This window comes from Alligator sinensis, unplaced genomic scaffold, assembly GCF_000455745.1.
Source record: "Alligator sinensis unplaced genomic scaffold, ASM45574v1 scaffold371_2, whole genome shotgun sequence".
NCBI lineage: Eukaryota > Metazoa > Chordata > Crocodylia > Alligatoridae > Alligator > Alligator sinensis.
The window spans coordinates 219,469-244,266 of record NW_005842707.1 but is presented as its reverse complement, the minus strand read 5'-3'; the positions used below and the strand labels follow the sequence as shown (position 1 = coordinate 244,266).

General features: G+C 48.0%; 1 protein-coding gene across 6 annotated transcripts in view; it reads right to left on the bottom strand.

The window, feature by feature from the left end:
- Positions 1-24,798, bottom strand: part of KIAA1958 (KIAA1958 ortholog) — a 189,570-nt gene that overhangs the window by 86,373 nt on the left and 78,399 nt on the right. For all 6 annotated transcript variants that reach the window (XM_025216059.1, XM_025216060.1, XM_025216063.1 and 3 more), the window contains exon 2: positions 438-1,635. In XM_025216059.1, the coding sequence (XP_025071844.1) occupies positions 438-1,611 (1,174 nt within the window). In that variant the 5' untranslated portion in view covers positions 1,612-1,635. The remainder of the gene's footprint in view (positions 1-437; positions 1,636-24,798) is intronic.

The window sequence follows — 24,798 nt, the reverse complement described above, 5'->3', positions numbered from 1 at the left end:
TTGCTAAGATTTAATTGTTCTGATTTACCCAATTAACATTCATCTTATATATAAGGAAAGCAAGGGGGTTTCACCCTGTCCCACATCAGTGTTGCACTACAGAATTATAGGACTGTCAAACCTGACTTGCTTTGATATTCATCTGCTTTAAAGAAACAACTCTCTGGGTTCCATTATGAAGGATGGCTGGATTAACACTATCCTACATCCAGTGCTTCTGGGCTCTATTAAATGAAGGCTCTCCAAATCCCCTTTCAAAGTATAGTGGTTATCTACTGATATATGTAGTAATAGTTTCCTGTAACCCATGGCAACTATGATCGATATTACTCTTGCAACTGCAATTTACTACCTGCGGGTGCTGGCTCAGAAATGCATCTATCAGAATGACACTGAATTCCCTGCGTGACAGTGAGGGTGTTCAAAAGTTTTCATACCTGGTACTGATTGGGCTGTGGCCTCAGTGGTGATGGTAGGGGCAGTGCTGGACTGCTGTTGACTAGAGCTGACTTCTGGCTCTGCGCTAACAGAAGGAGATGATGCTACTTCACAGGTTGGAACCTGATTTGGCACAGGCTGGAGCAGCTCTTCTGAGCTTGCTTGCTCTTCTTGTCCTGGGAGCTGCAGGGCTGACAAAGGAATACTAATTTGTTTGCTGGTATTGGAACTACTGACTGGCATCTGAAGGGCAACCTGCTGGTTGGCTGTAGGGGTACTAGCTGGTCCTCTGGCTGGTGAAGCCAGAGTTACCCTAGCAGGCTTCTGAACAGCAGGCCTCGATAAAATGGGTGGAGATACAGACAAGTTTTGCAAGTCTAGATCAGCACTGAGAGAAGGCATTGTGTGGGGGCTGGGCTTAGGTGGACCAACATAGGAAGGCCCAGCATGAGTCTGAGACTTGGGCTTGGACATCTGTGTCAATGAGAGTGCAGGTCCATCGACACCACCAGTAAGTTCTGCATTGGCCACAATGTAATAGTCTTCCGGGATTTCTTGCTTGATTTTTTTAACTATCACATCATTGGTGCTTTCATCAATGACCTGAGGTTGGGAGCCTGAAAGGGTTGTTGATGACGGTCCCACTGCAGACCTTTTCCGGGAAACGTTTTGCGCTCTTTGGGGATGAGGTTCAAAGTCACTATCTTCATCTGTCACTGAGGACTCGCAAACCATGTCAAAGAGAGTAGCTTCATCTTCGTATTCTTCCACAGCTTCACCCAGCTCAGAGGGCTCACTGCAGTAAGAGAAGTCACAGGAGTCTCTGGTTCTGTTACAGTCCAACTTTGCTTTCACTGGTCTTCCAGGGTATCGCTCTACAGGGCTGGGCTGTGTCTCTGATGGCACACCAATAATGCTGGGACTGTCTGAGTTAAAGCTCCTGTTGTCTTGAAAGCACCCTCTTTCCTGCGACCCAGCCCGGCAGGTTGCAGTCAGTGGCCAGTGGTAAGCATGGCCTGCACTACAGCCCCACATAGCTGTGAGGTTCCCATGGGAACCTTCTGAAAGCAAGTGCTTTAGATTTGGAATGAGGCTGCATATGGTCCCATGGCTATGAGCCCAGCTGACCAGTTTGGAAAGATTTTCAGAAGAAGTATGAAGGCAATCCTCCATGTTATAGGATCAACAGCTCCTTTCCTACAGAAAAATAGAGAGAGGCAATTAATATGATGCATGTTTCCAAGAAGTACAGCTGTGCACTATTAAATAAGAACACAGCACGTTACTTTTCCACAGATAAAAAAATAAGTAAACCATCTTGCTATCATATAATGGGCTCTTAAAAGACATTTCTCAACAAAGCATCCCTCTTTAAGCAGCTTCAGTTCTCATTGCGTCTATAAAAAAACTATCTTTAAACCCAGAGGCAAAAATCTTTTTGCAATGTATATCCACAATAAGGAAAAATGGCTTTTTAAACAGGGGAGGTTATTAATATTGGCAACTTACTCAAATCTTAAACAAATGCAAGCTCATAAAGTCTTTATATCCAAGAAATTGAATAACTAAAAAGCTAATTATAATTTTTAGCCCAAACTCAAAACTAGGATTATAGGCACTGAGTCTAATGTTCCACACTTACTTGATCAAGCTTTATATACAATCCTTCCTCTATTTCAAATGCATTTTTCATTTTTAAAGGACATTACAAAGCTGTCCACTTGAGGGCCAGAGATTGTTTTTAAGACAAAGAAAGATTATGAAAATTACCGGGGGTTTTGTGGTTGTTGTCTGAATTCTGAGTACTGGTTATAACTAACAGCCCAAAAACTAATACGTCCAAGTTACATACAAGTTTTAAATGGTCTTGAAGACTGATTCTCTCAGACCTTCTGAGTTAAAACTTTTGCTGTTTCGTCAAACTTTAAGTGTTTAGAGCTAAATACTTATTCCACTGGAGAATACAACATTTATCATTTTCACCGATAGAGGAACCCATAGCAACAGGCACTGAGTTCAGAGACCAAGTTAATTAATACAGAGTTAGTGTATCACTTACGGCATCCTACACTGAGCTCAAGAAAATCTGTCAGATGTTCAGCCTTTTTTTTGCCATAAACTGCACACACTGCTTTTGTTCTATCTTTTAAACAGCATCTGCAATGACACAGTCATCCCACAAAGGGCTGAGTGCTCTTAGCTCTCTTTACTTCAGTAGAAACTGGCTGTTTAGTACGTCCTTGTAGGATCCAGCCCAAAGCCTGTTGTGGGAGTGCACCACAGTTTACATTAGGTCAGGCAAGTATTATACTTTCTAATAGACTCTATCATTGTTTCTCTGTCCTTTTTCTCTTTTATGGTTATAAAAGAGACAATCAGATGTGAGAAAGGAAATTCTTTATTCACTTAACTGAATAGGAAAAAAAGCCAATAAAAGAGACTCCCTATGCCTGATGAAGGGTGACTGCACCCAAAAGCTTGCAAAGAACTTTTTTTTCCAACTACTCAGCTGGTCTAATAAAAGATATCACATCTAACCAAAGAACTTTGTCTGCCAATAAAAGAATAGTAAATTCAGAAATTTACAATGCTAGCCCTAGTTACATTAAAGAAAACCAAGGAAATAGAACATAACTGAGCTAGAAACATAAAAATTGTTCAGAAGTAATTTCTTGGACTATAGCCTTTTTTTCCTTAGCAGTTTATTTCAAACTGCCAGATTGAAGCTTGGGTACTCAGCCATTGATTGTACAATTAGGTAACAGAAGAGTATGTTCCTGTTTTCTGATGTGATTAATTAAATATTGAAGAATCCAGATTTCAGTGTGAATATTTGTTTTTATTCATTCAAAATGTAGCGTTGCACTATCAGCTTCTAATCTTTGCGTGTCTCTTGGTGTTTCTAAGCACCTCTGCATGTCTTCCAAAAAACTTGTTCAGCAAAATATTTACAATAAACAAAAATAAAGGAAATTTATGGCGGTTTGTGTTTTGTAGTGTTGTGAACTGTTATTTCACATTTGAAAGTCTGCAGTAAATGCATTATCTGACTAAACCAAACCTTTAAATTTTTATAAGAACAACGAGGATCTTTTTCAGAGACAGAAATGAAGTCTAGTCAGTCTCATTTTTTATGTGATTCTAGGTTACTGATAAAAAGGGGAAAAAAAGAATTTCACTTCCAGCCAGATATAACCCATTTCAGTTGTTATACAGAACTGAGGTTACAACCTCAGTAATACAGGGGTGGTCAACCTGTGGCACGTGTGCCACACATAGAACTGGCATCCTCTGGCACACTGCTGATCCAGGGTAGGTCAAGCAGTGCAGCAGCAGATAGGAAAGAAAGCAAAGCAGCAGATTGGGTAGGGAGCAGAAAACAGAGCATAAGATCATGGGAAAGGGGATCATGTGGCACTGAAGGACGATCTGGGGTTCATATGTAGCATGTTGGCCAAAAAGGTTGTTCCCCAGTGTGATAATACCTGCACACTCGTATTTATTTATATATTTAATCTCATAATACACCTATAAAAAGGTAAAATAATCCCTATCTGTAAAATGGGCCAGAATTTATCCCATAGTGCAATCACTGGTTAAAGTCCCATTGATTTCTATTTGGCCAACAGTACACAAGGAACTTCCTTTTTGAGACTGTAACAGAAAAGTAGGTTTGAGTCAGGATTTGAATTGAGGACCCCCTAAGTACTAGTCCATTCCTTTAGTTAAAAGGCCATCTTTCTTCAGCTAGGAGCAAGAGAGTACTTTAGCTCTGCAATTTTCTCCTTCCCTAATAACTGAAAGCCCCAGAAACTGAGCAGCCTCCTCATTCTTCCCTGTTAAAAGAATGGCAGTTATATGGGAAATCTCACCACACTACTTAGATGCTTCCAAAACTCACAAACAAAATAATAATAAAAAGTGTGAAAGTTTTCTACTCCTTTCCAAAAAGTTTAAATCCTTAAAATTTTAAATTATTAACAACAACAAAAAAAAAACTTGCCAGTATCCACCTTAAACTTTTATCTTCCTTATAAAGTATTTGTAATTGCAAGAGAGGTTTAATAATGGGAGAACTCACACATTTTGCATGTGTGAGACAGAAGATGGAATTACACCAATAGAGATTAATTCTGTGTTTATGCTTCCTAGAGGATTTCTTCGTGTTCTCTACTTTGCCATCTGTTACCTCCCAGAGGTCATTTGTTCAAACCAGGTATCACATGTCAATACATTTTTAATTTAGTAAATACTTTTCTGTAAATTATCATTCAAGAAACACTTTTTCATGAGAGAAAAATCAAAATGCACCCGTGGAATGATTAACACTGCACAGCAAAAGCTCCAGCAGGCCTGCTTCTCCTGGCACTGATCCCTGGTCACAGAGAAATCATTCCACTGACTCTCTGAGGAGGTTTAAAAATAATAGGTGGCATTCATGGGCCTCACCTGTCTTCAGAGTTGCCAAAGAGTTGACTTTCCCTCCAACCCCACCTCCATTTAGAAATACCGATTACACGCAGCTTCTATTGATTTCAATTGGAGCTATGGGCATTTGCGCATTTGCAAATTAAGCCCTGTATTGTTTCCCTGAACCAGTCTAAATGCTGAGCTCACTACCAACGTATCTCTCATCCCTCCACCCCTACCCACACAAGAATTTTAAAGGCAGATATAATAAGAATATTGCACAAGAGCAGTTGTATTTAAACCAGATGTTTCTTGATAATGCACTACTTTGATTCTACTCCACTCAAACCAATGCATAAATACATGAGGCCAATGAATATGTGCATCCAGGTCAGCTATTGTGTAATTAAAAGTAAAAAGCAGAAGTCCTTTTTATCATTTACAAGAAACTGGGACCAGTTGAACAACCTAAAAAATGGTACATGCACAGCGTACAGGTTTTTACAGCAAATTATACTGTCGTTAATTCTCAAGGAGTTCCAAATGCTTTGCAAACTGTGACTGATCCCACAAAAACCTTTGTGCATGCAACACCTTGTGTCTATGCTAAGCTCATTGCAAGACATGGGCCTGTATGCAGAAGAATGCATACAATTAATTCCTGCAAAACCTGCCAGGCATACAGAATGCTTGCTTGAGTAATCTCACTGTTTTTTAGAGGTACTACTCAAGCAAGTAAATGCTATGCTCAGTGCTAAGGGCCAGATTTCTTAAAGTGTCAAAAAAAAAACCCTCCATGGGGGATCCCCCAGAGCCTCAAGCTTTTCCTCACTGTGTTGCCACTCTCCCCAAGGAACAGACTGAAGTTGCCCCAAGATAGCTCCCTATCCCAATACCCCAGATCCTCTGCCCTCATGCCAGGACTCTGCAGCTGCAGTGAGAGATCTCTGCCCACCCTGAGTGGCCCCCACTTTAGGGTACCAAAGACATTTATAGATCTCCCTTGCCATGGAAAGGATAGCTTGGAAAAAAAATCACTCACCCAGAAATTAGGAATCTATGAAATCAGTAAGAGATAAACAGGAAAAGGATTTATTACATAGGATGAAAGAATTATGCAAATACAATAAACCATAGGTTTGGAGACAGAACATAAAACAAATACAGATTCTCACCTCTCATCTAGCTATCCCCAGCTTCCCATGAGAGTCTTGCCTGACTTCTAGAGATCAGCCTTCCTGCCAACTTTGCTAGTCCTGGTAACCAAGGCCATTGAAGCCCGTGAGGTTTAAATTCCAATATTCTAGTCTAGCTGGGCTCTAAAAAGCCTTCATGCCAGCCCCACAATTAGCATTATTCTAATGTTCATGAGTCACCAGATTTCTCTAGGAAGTTCTGGTGTTCTTAAGAGTACCTGCAGTCCTGCTGACTTGATGGGCCATTTCTCCCAGATGCCTTTGCAGGGTTGATTGCCCCAACACAAGCGGGCAATGCCCTGGGGTGCTTATCCCACCAGTGACCTCTCATTTCTGCTACTGTGAGTGTCAGTTATCCTGGCCCTACAACACAGTGACAGGAGATAATTAGCAGTTCTGCCAACTCTCCGAGTTTCCAAGTTAAGCCATATTCAAAATTATAAAGATGCAGCTAGCCAGCATAACATAATCCATAGAGTGAAAACAATAGCATAAATGGATACAGCATAACATGGGTTTTCCAACAAGCCCACACGTTCAATATGAAAACAAGGTTATGCTGATGAGGACAGGGGAGTGCCATCCTCTGGCTCATCTACCATATGCATTTAGGGTCCAACTCCTCTATTTCCTACCAATTTGCTTGTAATTAATTTAAAGGCATTGTCAGGTATAAAGGCACTTAAAATGGGAGTATTCAACCATTAAAGGGTGTTATCCCATTCTAAGTACCTTCTTAATGTTTTAAAGATAAGCCAATTGAAGTGAGGGCTATCTTTGATCCATTTTACCTAAGTTATTCCAGGGTATGATTACTCAGTTTCAGGGAGATAAAACACTTAGTTTTCCATCCTCCAGCACCCCAGGAGGCATAGCTCTTACTTAGCTCTTCTATTTTCACCCTCTGAACCTTTACTCCCCTTCCCCTCCACGCTGAGAGCAGCCACCCTGAGTGGCTTAAGTGCAGCCATGAATCTAGGTGAAGCATACTTCCCCTGTCTCCATGGTCCCTTCATCCAGCAGCTCTGCACTCAGCATGGAGCGGCCACCATGTAAGTGCAACAACACCATGGAGCCAGGGGAGGCATGCTGCCAGGGGAGGCAGCTCCCTGGTCTTGCCATGCAGTGGCTGCACCCTCAGCATGAAGCCACCATGTTAATTATAGGAAAATTCAGGAGCCTGGGGAAGCATTTTTCCCTTGGCCCCCTGGTCTCACCACCCAGTGGCTCCAAGCTAAGAGCAGAGCTGTCAGGGGTTAACTCTAGCAGAGCTACCAAATTAGGGTGCCTTGGCACACTGGGGTGCCTTGAGATCTTTTCAAAGGTGATGCACAAAGTTAGCACTTAAGTTTACAAACACAATTCACAGAATATACCCAGAGGTCATGTCCAGACATGCATGGATGTTTGGCGCACCTTGCTCTGCTGCTTCTTGTCTCCCAGGGAATGCCCATGCCACGTGTGCTTTGGAGTGTTGCAAGTTGCCTTGGTTGGCATAGTGGGGGCTGGGGCCAGCACTGTGCTGGCCCCAGCAGCCGTACCTGGGGATCTGGGGGGCCTCCCAGAGCTGCAGCCACAGTGATCCTGCTGGACGGAGCCTGCTGCAGTATGGCTCCGAGCAACCTGGCTCCACTTTTTAGCAGCGCGTGCTGCACGAGCATGTGCTGCTTCGGGTTTTTTTCCTGTGGTTTTTTTTTGACCCTTGGATATCCAGGGATCAAAAACAATGCCAAAAAAAAATGGAGCAGTGCACGCTCAGGCAGCATGCCCTTGCAGCAGGGAGAACTCCAGACTGTGTAGTATGTGGAGCTGCAAACGTGTTTGCAGTGGCACACACTGCACAGCCACACTCATCTGGATGTTCTCAGAGATTCCAAACAAGAATCCATAGTGTTAAAAGCATTCTGCCCTATTGGAGACTAAGTTCTTTGTAACAGGAAAATTGCTCTATTATTTTTCTATAGTATGAGTGAAAACACACCCCGAGGTGCCCATGCAGTCACTGCCAGCACGGAGCTGATGCCAGAGCTGTGGAGCCTGGCACAGCTGTTTGCAGCCTGCTCCCTGCTTGGTTGCTGCACCTGCCCAGAGCCCGGACTGGCTACAAACAGCTGCACCGGGCTCTGGAAGCCTGCTATCACCTCTGTGCCGGGAGCAGGGGAGAGACCAGGGCTGCGCTGCCTCAGGCTCCTCCCCCACCACTCGCTCTGATGCGCTGGTGCATGCACCGGTGCAGAGCTGCCCCAGTGTCTGGGCAGCTGCAGCAAGCAGCAGGCAGAGTGCAAACAGCTGTGCAGGGCTGCACAGCTCCGGCATCAGCTCAATGCTGGCAGTGACTGCACAGGCACCTCAGGGCAGACTGCACTTCCCCGCTGATGCTGCAGCCGGCCCCGGCTCTGGGGGGCAAGGGGCACAAGCAGGGCATCCTGCCTTGTACCCCTTGCCTTCATTTTGTTTTTCTGCCATGCCGGCACTCCAGCACCTTCTGAGGTAGGCATTGTGGTGTTTTTCAGCACTCCAGCCAAAAAACATTGCCTATCCCTGGATCAGAGCATGAGCTAGACAACACCATTTCTCATCTGTTTGGTTCCTGTCACCAAATAAACAAGATCAAGGATGGGATGATGAGACCTCTTTAATTCCCTCCAGGCCGCAACTGAGGCATGTGGGTGGAAGTTTGCCCTATTTCTGCCTATGCTATACCTACTGTTTTGAAAAATACAGGACTTCATTCTCTAGGGCACCTTTAACTAGTACTAAGCCAACCAGAGAAAAAACAGTCTCCTTGCTGAGCCTCCCTGCTCCATTCATCTCCTCATTCTCCACCTCTGAACTACAAGCTCCTGCCCCAGAGGAGCAATAAAGTACTGGCTCCTGTTTAGGCCCACACTTGCCAGCCCTCCAGTGGCAAGTCACAGTTGTGCAGGTCTAAGATGGCTTTAAGACTTAACCTGTAACTGCTCTGACACTATTCTATCTTTATGATAACAACCTTCCACATATGTTTGAAATGCTTAAAAGATAACCTGTAAAAGCATCCAAGTAACTCCCCATTCAGCTGCCTGGCTTCTGAACTTCCTTTTTCATAAGCGCTCCCTTATTCCCAGGCACTCTGCAGGAGCCCTCTAAGCTGGGATAGAAACTGTGTGGAGAATTGTGTCATGGTTGGGTGTTGTTCCATGAGGCCAAAAAGCTCCTGTATCCTTTAAAAAATGCAGCTGTAAAAAGTCTGGACCTTATGCTGCTTTACACCATAATAGGTACAGGGTATGGCTGCTTTTTTAAAGGTAAAGTTAATGAATTTTCTACTAGGGTGAAGTTACATGTTATAATTAGAGCATATTCAATCTATGGAATGTTAAGTGGTGAGAAAGTTAGAACATGCTGCAAGGCAGGGGCAGGCAAAATATGGCCCAAAGGCTGAATCCAGACTGCCCACCACTTTTATCTGGCCTGCGGAGCCTCCCAACAAGCCCTTCCACTCATGAGGGTGGGAGCAAAGCGCTCATGTGTATACACAGCTTCAAACGTACCCTTTTGCCTCCATCCCACCCTTGTGGGCAGAAGGGCCCAGCTAGCCAGCATGCAGCTTCTGTGCAGGGCTGCTGCTGCAGCTGCTGCAGCCCTTAGGGACCTGCTCCATTTCCCCAGTCGCCTGCTGGCTATGGGCAGCAGGTAGCGAAGCAGCGGTGGCAGGGCGGCACCTAGGAGGGAGTGTGGTGCTTGGGGCTGGGGCTGGCAGCAGCACAGAGGCTGGGTGGACAGCGTGTGGGTGTGAGGGAAGGAGGGAGTGTGAGAACACCCCCCACACTCCCCCATGGTGCACAGCCCTGGCAGGCAGTGGCAGCAGCAGCAGGCTGGGCATTCAGAGCACATGCGCCTGGTGGGACATGTTTCCAGCCAGTGTTGCACATTGCAGCAAGGGACGCAGCCTCCATCAGGCCACCTGAATCTGTGGCGCTCCCTACCACTCACACACAGCTCCTGCACTCACACAGCATGGGAGGGAAGTCCCACAAGCTGGAGCCAGGTGCCTTCCCTGCCGGGGCTGCACACACAGCACAGGAGAGAAGCCCTGTGCATTGGAGCCCACTGCCTTTCCCGCCCCTCAGGGGAAGGTGCCTGGGGTTTCCCTCCGGTGCTGCAAAGCCCCAGAAGGGAAAGCACTTGGCTCCAGCACATGGGACTTCCTTCCCATGCTGTGCAAGTGTGGGGGCTGCATATGAGTGGCAGGGCGCGCCAGTGATACAGTCGGCCCGGCGGAGGATGTGCCCCTCACTGCAATGTGCAGCACTGGCCGGAGCCATGCCCCACCGAGCACCTGCACTCTGAGCACCCTGCCTGCCACTGCTGCTACACCATGCAGGGAGTGTGGGGGAGTCCCTACACCCCCCCCAACCTCCCTCACACCCACACCCTGCCCCCACAACCCCCACATATACACAACCCCCACCACACCCTCCACATCCTACCATACACGCCCACCATACTCACTCACCATACAGAGCCCACCACACAATATACAAAAACTAAGAATTTATTTTTGAGTTATTATGCAGTCACCTCTATAAGCATGATGCAAACACAAATTATGACAAAAATGTTTTTTGTAATAAAATTAAAATATGTTATAGTAGGTGTTTGATTTTTAGTGTATGATTTGGTTTCTTTCTGGTTCTAAGATGGCAACCCCTCCAAAGGAGTATTGAGGGTTGGGGGGGAAGGGGAGGGACTTCTGGTGGCAAAGGTCAGGAGTTAGAGGTGAGATATTCGATCCCAAGATGGCAACAAGGGGGAGGGGCAGCTGTCAAGGGGCGGACCTACCCACGCAGCACTTAATGGCTCACCAAAACTCATTAAGTGGCACTCCACCTGAAATAATTCCCCTGCCCCCCTGCTGTAAGCAGTCACACATTAGGGGTTAATGCTGTTTCTTCCCTGTACAGCTCTGAACTGCCAGTAGGAAGCTGGCAAGCAAGGGCATGGCTAGAAGCCAGGACACCTGTACTCTATTTCTGCTCTGTAGGGGATGGCTGGGATGCCAGAGGACTGCAAATTGCTCATTTTATCTCTATGGAGCAGGCTGAGGTTATCCTAACATGATCTAGGTAGCATGTCCTAGTTAACCTTTGCCTGAAGTGGAATAAACTTTGAGATGTTCAGAAGGTATTTTGCAGAAGTTAAGAAGGTTTGCATGAGGACACTCAGGTTTTAAGTGCACTTAGTGTGGTCTAGGTGTAACATGTAGCTTCACCTTTAGAAAATACAGTCAAGATCTTAACATTTCAGGCCACAAATTCCATTGGCTCAAGAGCAACACCTTGTCTTTCTGGGAGAGATGGTTTAGAAATATGTCCATAAATGGGCAAATGCAGCCAAAAAAAGTACAACTCAGAATGTCAAACATCCACTTCTAGATTGCTCTGCCCAATGTTCCTCCGCTCCTCCCTTTTGTCACACCAGTTAATAAGTCCTGTGCCTCCTCCACAGCAACTGACATCCCTGGGTGTTTCTCCATGGGATAAGAACATTACAACTGAGAAGCCCTTACAGACAGAGCCCAGTCCACGTGACCTTCTTGAGCTGCCCCAGGCAGGATTTAAAGAGCCTATTTACTGCATGAAGTGGAACACTCTTACTCAAGGGATCTGCACTCATCTGTGCTTAAAGTCAGATGCTTATTTCAATGACAAAAATACATAAAGGCCCTACTGGGTACTGCTGTTAGCCCTGCTGTACCCAGACAGATAAGGCCAAGTGAACCGCAGATTCTGCTTTCCCTTGACCATCATCAACAGGATTGTTGACCAAGTTCCAATCAGCTATGCTGATGCCAGTCTGCTGAAGACTGTGGGCCTGCTCAGACGGTGTTAAAGACATAACTGGAAGGAAAAAGAATTACTCAACTTGTAAACACACATGCATTTGGAATAGAGCTGCCAACTCTGACTGAAGCTATTCTGGGAGATTTTTTTCCCCAACATGACATAATGTCATTAATAGGGGTGCACCAATAGAGATTTTTTGGGCTGGCCGATTTTTAACAAGCCATATCGTCCAATACAGATCTGATTGCTGATATGCAATCAGGTAACTTAGAGAGCAGCATCTGCCTGGTAAGTCTGTTGTGAGGGAAAGGGTGAAGGGGGAGGGAAGGGGCATGGGGGTGCAAATCGAGGCCCCCGTGGTGAGGGAGGGAGAGGGGCTGGGACAGGGGCAGGGGCAGGTGCTGCACAGCCAGGGTGGAGAGTGGGATGGAGTCATGAGTGGCTCATCCAGGGCAGGTGGAGAGGGCAGCTCCCACCACTACATGCACCCTGGGAGGGCATGGGAGGCATGTGCCCCCAGATCAGCGTGCGGGGTGATGGTGGACTGCTGCTGCGGGCTGGGGCCATGGCAGTGCCAAGTTCTTCCTGGTGGGGGGCTGGGCTGGGCTGCAGTTGGGGTGGGCAGTGGTGGCACTAGGAGGAGGGCTATTGTGGGGAGGGCTGCAGCCACCCCAAAATTCACCATAGCTTTCCTCCCAACACTGCTGCTACCCACCCCAAGTGCAGCCCAGCCCAACCTTCCCGCTGGGCACTGCCCCCGGCTCCATCCTGCAGTGGCAGCCTGTCCCTGCCCTGCGTGCAGATCCAGGGGTACACCCCCCATGCCCCTCCTCCACCATCACCCCGCACGCTGATCTGGGGGGCACATGCCTCCCATGCCCTCCCAGGGTGCATAAGAAGGTAACAACTGTTGCCCTTTTGAACCCTTCTGCTTTTGAAATGGTTCTAAATCAGGGATGGGAAAAATACAGCCCATGGGCCAGATCCAGCCTGCCAACTGATTGTATCTGGCCCACTGCTGCCCCCATGGAACTCTGCATTGAGCAGAGCTCTGCCTGCTCCTGCCTGAGTCAGTCCATGATGCACTCCCAACCGCGCTGACCCTGTGTCCACGGACAGCACCTACCTGGCCCTCACCAGCATGCACAGCTTCCTGGTGGGGCTGTCTGCCACCCACAAGTGGTTGCTCATAACACTAGGTGGATGAGACGGTGGAAGGTGGCTGGGAAATGGAGCTAGAACTGGAACTGGAGCCCCATGCACTGGGGCAGGAGCTGCTGACTGCAGCTTCCCCACTCTGCCTGACTGGCCATGTGGTACCTCACACTACCTGTTGCCTGGAGCAGTGCAGCAGGGGCAGGAGAAGGAAGAGGAAGAGCTGCTGGAAATGGGGAGCTGAGCAGTACCCAGGCAGCTGCAGGAGCAGCCTTGCTGGGAAGCTGAGCACATTGGCTAAGGCCATTGGCAGGTGCAGGGTAGGTGTGAGCAGGAGCAATGATGCGGGCTATCCCAAGTGGGAGTGGGTGGAGCTCAGAGTGCCATGGGGAGCAGCCATGGGCTGGATGGGGGAGTGGACTGCACCTGCACTGCACTACCCAGGTGAGTGCTGCTGCACACACTCCCTGCTTTCTTTCCCCCCACCCTTAAGCCAGCTCCCGGGACCTAGCAAGCGGGCACTCCCCCCAAACATATGCGGGCACCCACACCCCTACAGACACCCCCCCCTCCACACACATACACACACACACACACACACACCCCACACACAGATACAAGAGTAAGACTTTATTTTGATCTGTTATGCAATCACCTCTATATACAGTACTCAAAAAAACATAAATCAGGACAAATTATTTTTTTAAATAATCGTTTGAAAGCCCTAATTTGAATTTTTTTAAAATTAATCACAACTAGTTGCGCAATTAAAAAAAATACTCACAATTAATTGTGATTTTAATCACACAGCCAAAAATTCGAAATTATGCACCGAAAAACTCAGTTATGCAAAATTATGCAGGTAACTTGTATGGTTGAGGGGTTGGGGGTGGGGCATGTGGGGGCAGAATTTGTGATGGTAGGGGGCTGTCGGGCATGTGTGAGTTTGAAGCCTGGGGAGGGAGGGGTCACCACACACCCTGGCAGGATGTGGGGTACTGTGAGTCAGGAGTGAGAGGCAGCAGAAGGGGTGGGGGGGCTGTGGCTTGGGTGCGAGGGGCAGACACACACACACACACCCACACACACTGCCCAGCAGGTAAGTGTGTGGGGGGAGAAGGGACATGGGGGAGGGAAGGGATGGGGCAGGGGGGGATCAAGGGCCCCACAGTGAGGGAGGTAATAGGGTAGAGGCAGGAGCAGAGGCTGGGGTGAATGGGGCCCTGGGGTGCGTTGTGGGATGGTTTGAGCTGCAGGTGGCTTGTCCAGCAGTACAGGAGGGCTCCTCCTGTACGCTGGGGGAGGCATGGGGGCATGTGGCCCCCAGATTTGAGCGCAGGGTGGAAGCAGGCTACCAGTACAGGCTGTAGCTCCTTGCCTCTGTCACTGCTCCAGGAGCTGCGCAATGCCACGTGCCTCATGCCGCTGGGCAGGCAGGGGATGTGGTGCAGCCAGAAAACGGCTCCTGGGGCAAAGGCAGCATGGGCACAGAGCCCCAGCCTGCAGCAGCAGCCCTCCTCCACCCCACACATAAATCCAGGGGGCACATGCCTCCCCTGGGATGTGCACAGCAGCGGGAGCCCTCCCATGTCCCTGGACTAGCTGCCTGCAGCTCCAAACTTCTCACAACCTGCTCCAGGGCCCCATTTACCCCAAACCCTGCCCCTGCCCCACTCCCTCCTTCACTGTGGGGGCCTCGATCTGTCCCCCACACACCCCTTTGCTCCCCCACACCCTTTCCCCTTCACGGACTTGCCTGCTAGGCAGTACTCCACACACTGCTGGGCTGCGTTCCCGGTCACCTGCAGGCTGCGGCTGCGTGTCTGTGTCCTGTGTGTGCCTAACCACTCCCTGATGCAGCAGCCCAGAGCCCATACCTGGGCTGCCCTGCTGTCCTCTGTGCTGCCACTGCTGCCCCACAGGGTAGCTTGGAGACAGTGGTGACAGTGGCAGAGCAAAGCCTAGATGCAGGCTCCAAAACCACATACACAATTAATGTGTTAAAGTTATTAATGTGAACAATGATTAATGAGTTAACTGTGATTAATTGACAGCTCTGATTCAAATATGTTATAGTAGAGGTTTGATTTTTAGTATATGGGGTTTTTTATCTATAATTTGTTAAAATGATATCTTCTGAAAGTTTTTGTGTATGCAGTCTTTGACAGCTCACCAGAACTCCTCAAGTGCCCCACCAGCCAAAATAGTTGTCCTCCCCTCCTCTACATGTGTGTGTTTACTCTGAGATCTATCTCAGGATCAGTTTGGTTAGGGAAACTTTCCTCTTTAGTGATAACACATACATTGAAGGGCAGAACCCAATTCAGATTGTGTCTGAACGGTAGAAAGCCAGAAGAGATCTTTCTACCAAAACAGCTAACAAATTTGATACAAAAGTTATGTGGAAGTCCACAGAAACACAAAGATTAAATTAACACTGTCACTGTAAGGTGTCACAACCCAAAGGGTGTGATTTTTGTTTTTGTGTGCTTCGGCTGTGCTAAATTGTTCCCGCTAAATTGCAGCTTCTTTGCACAGTGGAGTTTTCTGCTGCAAAAGAGAACCCCAGTGCAAAAGAATTCCCGCCACCAGTAGCTTTCTTTGCAGGGTGCATTTCTTTGTTGCAGCACAGAAATGCTCGTTGCAAAGAGTCCCCGCCATTCGTATTCAAATTTGTGCCCCACCATTGGCCAGTTCTAAATTATTCACACGTGGCAGCTAGTGATTGGCTTGCTAGCAGTATAAAAGGCTTGAGTGGTTTCCGCCCAAGTTGGAGAACTCCACGAACACCAGGAGGAGGAGACTTCATGCTGTGTGAAGATCTCTAAGCGCTGCGGATCCTTACGGACCCAGCACATTTCAAGCAGGCAACAGGGGTCTGATCAGCCTCTAGCCTCTCCCCATCACCAATAGATTCCTAGACGTATCCCTCCCTGCGCGCAAAAGAACCGGACCCATGGAGCCTAGCAAACTTCGTGTGAGTTCAGCTGGAACAACTGACATAGTTGTTCAGACGACCAGACTACCTCAGAGCACAAGTTCCATGGAGCCTAGCAAACTTCGTGTGAGTCTATTCAGAGCTCTTTTGTACGAGTACTTTCTTCGGTTGACACGACGGGCTCGCGTGTTTACAGCTTTCAGCCGGATTGGGCTAGAGTTCGCGAGTTTAGAACTCTTGTCCGCCTCTCTTCTTTCCTGTCTGTAACCGCAACTCAAGCAAGTTTTCCTGCCTGCATCTTCAGTGTAAGTAAAATAATCTTTAAATCAACCACTACGCCTCTGTGACTAATTCTAGCCTGTGCGTTCCTTACCGCCCCGCGGTCCCTTCTGACCCCGCATGCCCGGGCTGCTGGCCACAGCCCGCATGCGCAAAGACGGGTCCGCATATTGCTCCCGGCTCGCACATGGCGACATGGACAGGATCGGGAGGCGGCCCGCACATAAGGGACACAGCATGCTGCTAATGGATCCATCAGGGCACAGAACCCATGGGCAAATGTCAGGGGTGCAGACACAAAGGAGATGGCAGCAATCTGAAATTGCTGTCATCTACAGAGAAATCCTTTCCCCTCATCAGGCCTATCTCCATGGCCTGGCAAAGGGAAAGGATACAACTGTAACAGCTTTGCTTGAAATCTTTGCAGAACAGAAAGAAAAAAGGAAGTTATATTGAGTCGTTAGAAGATCAAAGAACTGGATTCCAAAAGGGAAAGCTTTTTCATTCATGCAAACTGTTTTTTTGCTAATTGACAGTCCAGTCTTATTTGCTATATCACGTTTTAAAGATTGACTAAGTCTTTCATTCTGACTGGCAGGATTCAGTAAGATGACTCATGCTTTATAGCCAACTCACATGAGTACTTGGAAATCAGACAGTAGCTGGCAAAACTGAGCTCAGTCTCCAACATAAATAATGCTGGTATTTGTACTCCATTAAAAATGGCAAGACCTTATTATCTACCAGGCTTTTCTACTGCTTGGAGCCCAGCAATGTCTAATCCTGTGTGAATCATCTATCTCTAAGTGCTGAAAGTTCAGAGGAGTTATCTGTACTCTGAATTAGGAATCAGACTCAGTGTCAACATGGCTCAAAATATTTAGTAGGCTCTCCCTCCTATCACCTGCTGTTCTGCTGCTGATTGTACATGCTACAAGACCCTCAACATACTACACAGGGTTGCCAACCCAAGACATTTTTTTTACTGACAATCTACAAATATTTTACTGACAACCAAACTTTTTTACTGGCATGTGTTTTTACTGACATGTTTAAAACAATATAAATGTAACCCTTCTGCCAGACCCTGGAGAAGGGCCAAGTTCAAACTACAGTAAAAAAGTTTGGTTGTCAGTAAAAAAAATTGCAGATTATCAGTTAAAAAAAAGTTTTCTTGGGTTGGCAACCTTACTTGACTGCAGCAATAGTTCTATACCCTGCTACCCCCACCCCTACTCAACCCCCAACTGCACCCTGCCCCATGCTGCACCAGCCTTATCCTTGCCAACCCCACTCCAGCCATCCTAGCACAGACCCACCCAGAGAAGGACTACTATCTACCTACCTGTCACCCAGCAGTACTACAGGCAAATGGGAGGCAAGACCAGGAGCAGTAGCAGCAGCAGCAGCATATGGCTGGTCACTGGGGAAGGAGCCACAAAGCCCTGGGAAGAGCTCCCTTCAGGGTGCTGCACTCCCACTTAGACATCAGCTGGCACCTCTAACAGCAAAGGAAAGCTAACAGCATACTGGGCTGCATTAGTAGAAGCATTGCCTGCAGATAAGGGAAATGATTCTTCCCCTCCATTCAGCACTGGTGAGGCCACATCTGGAGTAAGGTGTCCAGTTTTGGGCTCCCCACTACAGAAAGGATGTGGACAAATTGTAGAGAGTCTCACAGAGGGCAACAAAAGTGGTTAGAGGGCTGGGGCACATGACTTCTAAGGAGAGGATGAGGGAACTGGGATTATTTAGTCTGGAGAGGAGAAGACTGAGGGGGGATTTAACAGCAGCCTTCAACTACCTGAAGGGGGGTTCCAGAGAGGATGGAGGTACAGTTCTCAGTGGTGGCAGATGAAAGAACAAGGAACAATGGTCTAAAGTTGCAGCAAGGGAAGTCTAGGTTAGATATTAGGAAAAACATTCTCACTAGGAGGGTAGTAAAGCACTGGAGCTGGCTACCCAAACAGATTGTGGAATCTCCATCCTTAGAGGTTTTTACGATGTGGATGAACAAAGCCTTGGCTGGGGCGATCTAGTTGGTGCTGGTCCTGCTGTGAGCAGAGGGTTGGACTAGATGAACTCCTGAGGTCCTTCCCAATCTTAATGTCTATGATTCTATATATGCTTAGTGACCAAAGTGTCCTAGGTAATAGCAGTCTTTTCAATGCTCTTTCCTCTGTAACCTGGTCTACTCAACTAAGTTCCATTTTCTCATTGAAAGGTCCAAAACAGGTTCACAAGTGACTTTTCTCAAAAGAAAAGCCCCATGAGCGCAAGCTTTGTCCAAAAGCTACTTACAGTAGAAGTAGCCTTTGTGGCTCAAGTCTCCCATACCTCCATAACTAAACACCCTTGGAATGTATATGACAAAGGTGAGCCCTATGGATCTCTTCTGGCCTCCCTGCAGAGAGTGTGTCCACAAGCCCTCTATTATGGCTTTCCCTTTTCCCTTTGATACTCAAGAAGCAATGTGGAGCTATTAAGTCAGTGCTGACTAGGTCTGCATTGCCTTTGGTCAGTTTCTTCCCTTTGCTCTGAAAACACCATTTAGGTTGGTTCTACAGAAAACAAGGGAGCCCATGGGACCTTGGTTCTGTTGGAGACATGCTAGCAAAGGTGAAATAAAGAGGCTCTGATACTCATTATTCAAAAGCATCTGTGAAATGCAGCTATATCTTACTACATCTGTCAGCTTCATCTTACCACATACCAACATTTTTCACCCTTAGGGGATGGAGAGATGAACAAATTACACTGAATTATTGGGGGAAACGGGAAAAAGAATATCACTGAAAATAAAATAATTGAAAGAAACTGTTTTCATTGATTCAAATATTTTAAGCTGGTCAAGCTGCCATAGTTTAGCTTTCGAGGAAAAGGAGCAGACACATGAAGTGTTTACCATAGCACAGATGATGGTAGATGATGTGTCCTAAGCAACCTCCAACACTTTTAATTTAGTTTAATGTGACGCTCCACAACCTTGCAGGATATATATAGGTTTAGGGCAGGGAAATGTTGTAAATAGTCTTTTGGAAGGTAGGGGGCAAGGAAACAGCAGTTATATGCAACACTTTCCCCTCACAAAGCCAAGTGAAATTATAATGGATTTTCTCTCTAGACTAATGCTAGCCAAATCAGCATTAACTTAATTCACGCAGTTTGTGTACCACCTTTCACCATTACTTAGCATGTCCAAACTTTACTTGTTTTAATTTTATTACAGTTCAGGTCCCTTGGCAAGGATCTGTGCTGAAGAGAACCATGTGACAGAAGGATATACTATAAAGTTTCCCACTCACAGTTTTACCAGGGGGCTTGTAATTGGCATTTTTCTCAAAGGGCAAGATTTTAGTGTCAGATCACTATACAAAATCTAGGGTATTATTAAAAATAAAATAAATAATAGTAAGAAAACTTTCTAATTCTCTGTGATTACAGATACACTTAAAAAACCTAAATCCTTATGGCTCAAACATCAAAAGGCTGATCTATTTTCAGAATCTTAGAATCTGTAAGCTGGTCTTATTATTTGAGGCCTGATTCATGATTGGACTTGGTAACACTTTATTAAGTGCTATACCAACAGGTCTCAAACCATAGTCTATTGATCAATTGCTGGTTCATTTCATGTCCAGCTGCTACATCCTGTTAAGAAACAGTTTAAAATCTTGAAATATTTCCTTCCTATAACTCTTCCTTGTGAAGAATTACTGCAAGAATTGCTGGGATGTTATTTTATAGGCAATAAGGAGAAAAACAGTAGATCCAGTTGCAAGTTTCTCTGCTTTTATGCTCATGAGAAAGAAATCTCACCAGTTCTTAACTCACAGGGCTGTCAACCTTTCAACTAGCAGTTTTACTGTTATTGTGTAAGCTTCTAGCCTATTAATATTTTTGTCCTCGTAAAATTATTTTGCCAGCCTTCTTATTCAGCAAAAAATGTGATACTGGTAGAAGTCACTGAAACAGATAACAGCAGGAGCCTACACCAATGCATAACCCAGAAGAGGAGAGCAACAATGTAGACTTGCCCTGTTACTGTCAAGCCATAACCTAGAACAGGGGCAGGCAAAATATGGCCCATAGGCTGGATTCAGCCTACCAGGTGATTTCATCTGGCCTGTAGGCACCCCACCAATTAATTGTACTCCACTGCACACTTTGCTCCCACCCTCATACATGGGAAGGCCCCAGCCCCGGCCAGCAAGCACAGCTTCTGGGTGGGCCCACTGGTGCTGCTCCTACACTGGCTCTGGGCAGCAGGTAGGGAAGCTGCAGCTGGGTGGGATCATGGAGCATGGGATTGGGGCTGGCAGGAGTGCTAAGCCTGGGTCTTGTGCCCAGCAGGGCGATGGCAGCATATAGCTCAGGTGGGCAAGGTACAGGTGTGAGGGAGGTCAGGGTAGTGTGGGAACCCCCCCCTCCCCACATGCCCCCTCCATGGCACACAGCCCCTGCTGCCAGCAGCAGCAGCAACAGGTCCTTGGGCACTCACAGTCCATGCAGGTGCAGCCACCCAGTGGCGCATGGATCCAGCCAATTCTGGGAGCTGCGTGTGGTGGCAAGCAGCAGAGCCTGGCAAGCCCACCTCTATCACACAGTACATGTGCAGTTCTCAGGACTTCTACACCACTGGTGGAGGGGGAAGCCCTGCATGATGGAGCTGGCAGCCTAGCCCTTCTCCCTGCCACCACGTGCAGCTCCTTGGACTACACCAGGAAGCAGGGGGCAGGGCTCCCCACCACTTAGGTTAGAGATCAGAAGGCAATATTTTACAGTTAGGGTGGCCAAAATCTGGAACCAACTTCCCAGGGAAGTGGTACTTGCCCCTACCTTGGGCAAATTCAAAAGAAGGTTGGATGATCACCTGTCTGGGGTCTTGTGAACTCAGCATTCATTCCTGCCTGTGGCAGGGGGTCAGGCTAGATGATCTATTCAGGTCCCTCTTGACCCTAGCTACTATGAAACTATGAAACTTCGAGCAGAGTCCCAGGAGCTGAATGTGGCAGCAGGGGCCAGGGCCAGGCCTCCAGCTCCATTGTGTGGGGCTTCCCCCTGCTGGTGCACAAGTCCTGGGAGCTGCACATGAGCCCTACATGATAGAGGCTGGCTGGCCTGGTGTGCAGCTCCTGAAACTGGCTGGAGCCACACGCTACTGGGAGGCCGTGCCTGTATGGGCCATGAGCAGCCCGATTCCCTGCTGCCTGCTGCTGCTGGGGGCTGTGCCATGGGGGGGCATGTAGTGGGGTCTCCACACTCCCCACTCTCCCTCACACCCCACAAACCCCGCCCCCCCACCCCCCCAACCACACCCCACACACAATATGCAAAAACAAGACTTTATTTTTGAGCTATTATGCAATCACCTCTACATACCCTAGGCGAACGCACATAAATCAGGACAAAAATATTTTTTGAAATGAAACTAAAACATGTTATTATAGGTGTTTGATTTTTAGTATATGATTTGGTTTTTTTCCAGTTCCAAGATGGCAACCCCTCCCTCCAAAAGGAGTACTTCCAGGGACAAGGGGAGAGACTTCTGGTGGCAAAAGTCAGGGGGTGGGACTTCTGGTCCCAAGATGGTGATGAGGGGGTGAGGCACCTGTCAAGGGGCAGGACTACTGTTGCAACCTCTCGACATCTCACCAAAACTCATTCAGCAGGCCCTCCAGCTGAAATAATTGCCCACCCCTTGCCTAGAAGGACCACTGCAGGCACCAAAGCATAATTCAGTTTGTAGTGTCCCATCAGTTCTTGTCCTCCTAGCTGAAACTGCCAGAAAAACGTCACTTGTAATATGGATCAGGACACATTACAACTACTCACCCATCTGACACATGCCAACAAACCACCACCAAATAATAGTGTCTGGGACTAAGCAAATTCATTCACTCTAATTTGAAACCCAGTCAAACATCAGGAGTTGGAAAGTTCAACACAAACTCAAATGTCATTGTGTTTACATTCTGCATAAGAGAAAAGAAAAAAAAAACAATGTTAAATGAGGGCCTGTATAGGGATACCATGTATAAAGCACCAAGTTGTGCCACCCTAGATACTCTGGTGTTTGGAAAAAGAGCAATTTGCCATACATAGTACATAGCACAAGTTTTCTTTCATTAGAATAGCATAGACAGATATTCACAGCAGAACAAAAGACAGACAGACAGACACCACACAATATTTACACAACCCTTAACACGGAAGCAAACGTTCAAAGAAGAGGCCAGTGCACACACGCAACAGAGGGAATAAAACGCACAATACAAAAGGATTCACATACACACAGAGACCTTTTGCAGCACAGGAAAGATCAATATGAAGTGTGCTGGAAAGGCAGGTGTCTGGTCTTCTGGCAGGGGAGGGAGATGGGGTAGGGGGAGAGCTAGAGCTGGAAGCCCCTCCCTGTCCCAAACACAGATGCATTCTATTCCCAAGCAGCCATGACATCAGTGCTGCCAGTAGAAGCCAGGAGGTAGGTGCAGTGTCTGCACCTGATGTCCCTGTACCTGCACTACCTTTGCTCAGTCCAGAAGTGGACACCAGCAGTGGAATCACTGCCTCCACCTCCCCAATTTCAGCTCTCAGTGTGAGCCTCCCACTGCCAGAGGAGGAGCTGGAGCTGGAACCAGGGATGCTGAGTGCGCTGGCTCAAGCAATTCTGGGGACTGAGGGGGATTCAGAGTTTGTGCTCCACACCCCTCACGTTTCCCCTAAACCCAGGTCTCCTCTGGAAAGCAGCACCTCGGAGGAGGCTGAGGTTGTGGAGGCAAGTGGCTCAGCTGAGGCTGAGACAGGATCCTCAGTCTCAACCCAGAAGCGGAGGAGTAGTGTAGTGTGGGATCATTTTGAGGTGGCAGATGATCCCAGGTTTGCCATCTGCCAGCACTGCTGAAGGCACATGAGCCATGGCAAGTACGCGAGACACTTCTCCATCATGTCCATGCCGCTGCATCTGAGAAGGCACCACCCCCTTGCCCTTCTTGCAGCTCAGCCTGGCACCAGTGTGGGTGTGCTGAAAGGGAAGTCCCCCACTCACTCCAAAGCCCCCTTCCCCCCAAAGCAGAGGCGGGCCACCCTGGACCAGTGGGGGAAAGGTGGACAGAAAGAGGGGCGAGGTCCCAAGGCAAACGAGATCACCCAGAGCACTGGGAAGATGCTTGCTCTGGATAGCCAGCCCTTCTCCCTAGTTGAGCGGCCAGGGTTCAGGCAGTTCATAGCACTTCTGGCCCCATTCTACAAAGTGCCCGCACTGACCTCCTTTAGCAGGGCCTGTATGAGGCATGCAGGGAGTACTTGAGGGAGGAGCTGTGCAAGGCAGGACCACAGGTAGCCTTGCACTTCACCTCTGACATCTGGAGCAGCCGGGGTGGCGATGATGCCTACCTCTCCCTCACAGGGCACTGGTGTGATCAGTCAGACTGTCGGTGCGCTCTACTGCAACCCGAAGTGCTGGATGAATCACACACGGCAAGGGAGATCATGGTGGCCATGAACCATATGTTGCAGGGGTGACTCATTGGCAGGGCAAGCTCACTTGCAGGTACATGGTCACTGATATTGGGGCCAATATGGTGAAAGCTGTCCATGATGCCAACTTTGTTGGCATCCGCTGTGTGGCACACAGGCTGCACCTAATAGTGAGGGATGCCTTTGGAGGGGGACAGGGTTGCCAGTGATGGCGCCGCCACCACTACTGCTACAAGCCACTGATTTTGAAATGCAGGAAGGTGGCGGGCTACTTCCACCGCAGCATCAAGGGGGACAAGATGCTGCAGGAGAAACAGGCAGAGCTGAGCATCCCACCACACATAATCATACAGGATGTGGAGACTCAGCGGAACTCCAAATACCTGATGCTGGAAAGGTTGGTGGAGCAACAGAAGGCCATCCACGAGATGGCCTTGCTCAGTGAAATTGGGATCAGCCGCCCCCAAACAGAGCTGAGTGGGGTACTATCTCCCAAATCTTGCTGGTCCTCAAGCCCTTCCTCGAGGCCACTGAGACCCTTAGCGCTGGTGGTGCCCTCCTCAGCCAGGTGATCCCCCTAGTGAGGGAACTGGAGAACCAAATGGAGAAGTTGCAGGGAATCAATGTTCCTGGCTGGGGCAGGCCGCTGTCACCAGACATGCAGGCACTGGTGAGGCGGCTGAAGGAGGGCATCAGGAGATGGCTGGATCCCTCGCGGTCCAGTACGGTCCACAGGATGGCGGGCATGTGTGACCCAAGGGTGAAGGGGAGCATGTGCACTGGCAGCCCAAAACCCTTGATCACTGGATGCAGGTGCTGGTGAACAAAGTCAGTGAGGCCGAAGTGCAGAGGCGAGGGGATGTGGAAGAGGGGGATCCACTTTCCTGTGCCAGCACTACCAGCACCAGCACTGGCACCAGCAATAGCACCAGCAATAGCACCTGCCAGTCTCCTCCATGCCAGCCACTGCCAATGTGAGCCATGAGCATGGTTTCAATGCTGGGGTCCAAATGCACCAGACCCCAGCCTCGGCCAGGTAGCGCCGTGGCTTCGGTGGCTACCCATCTCCCCGAGG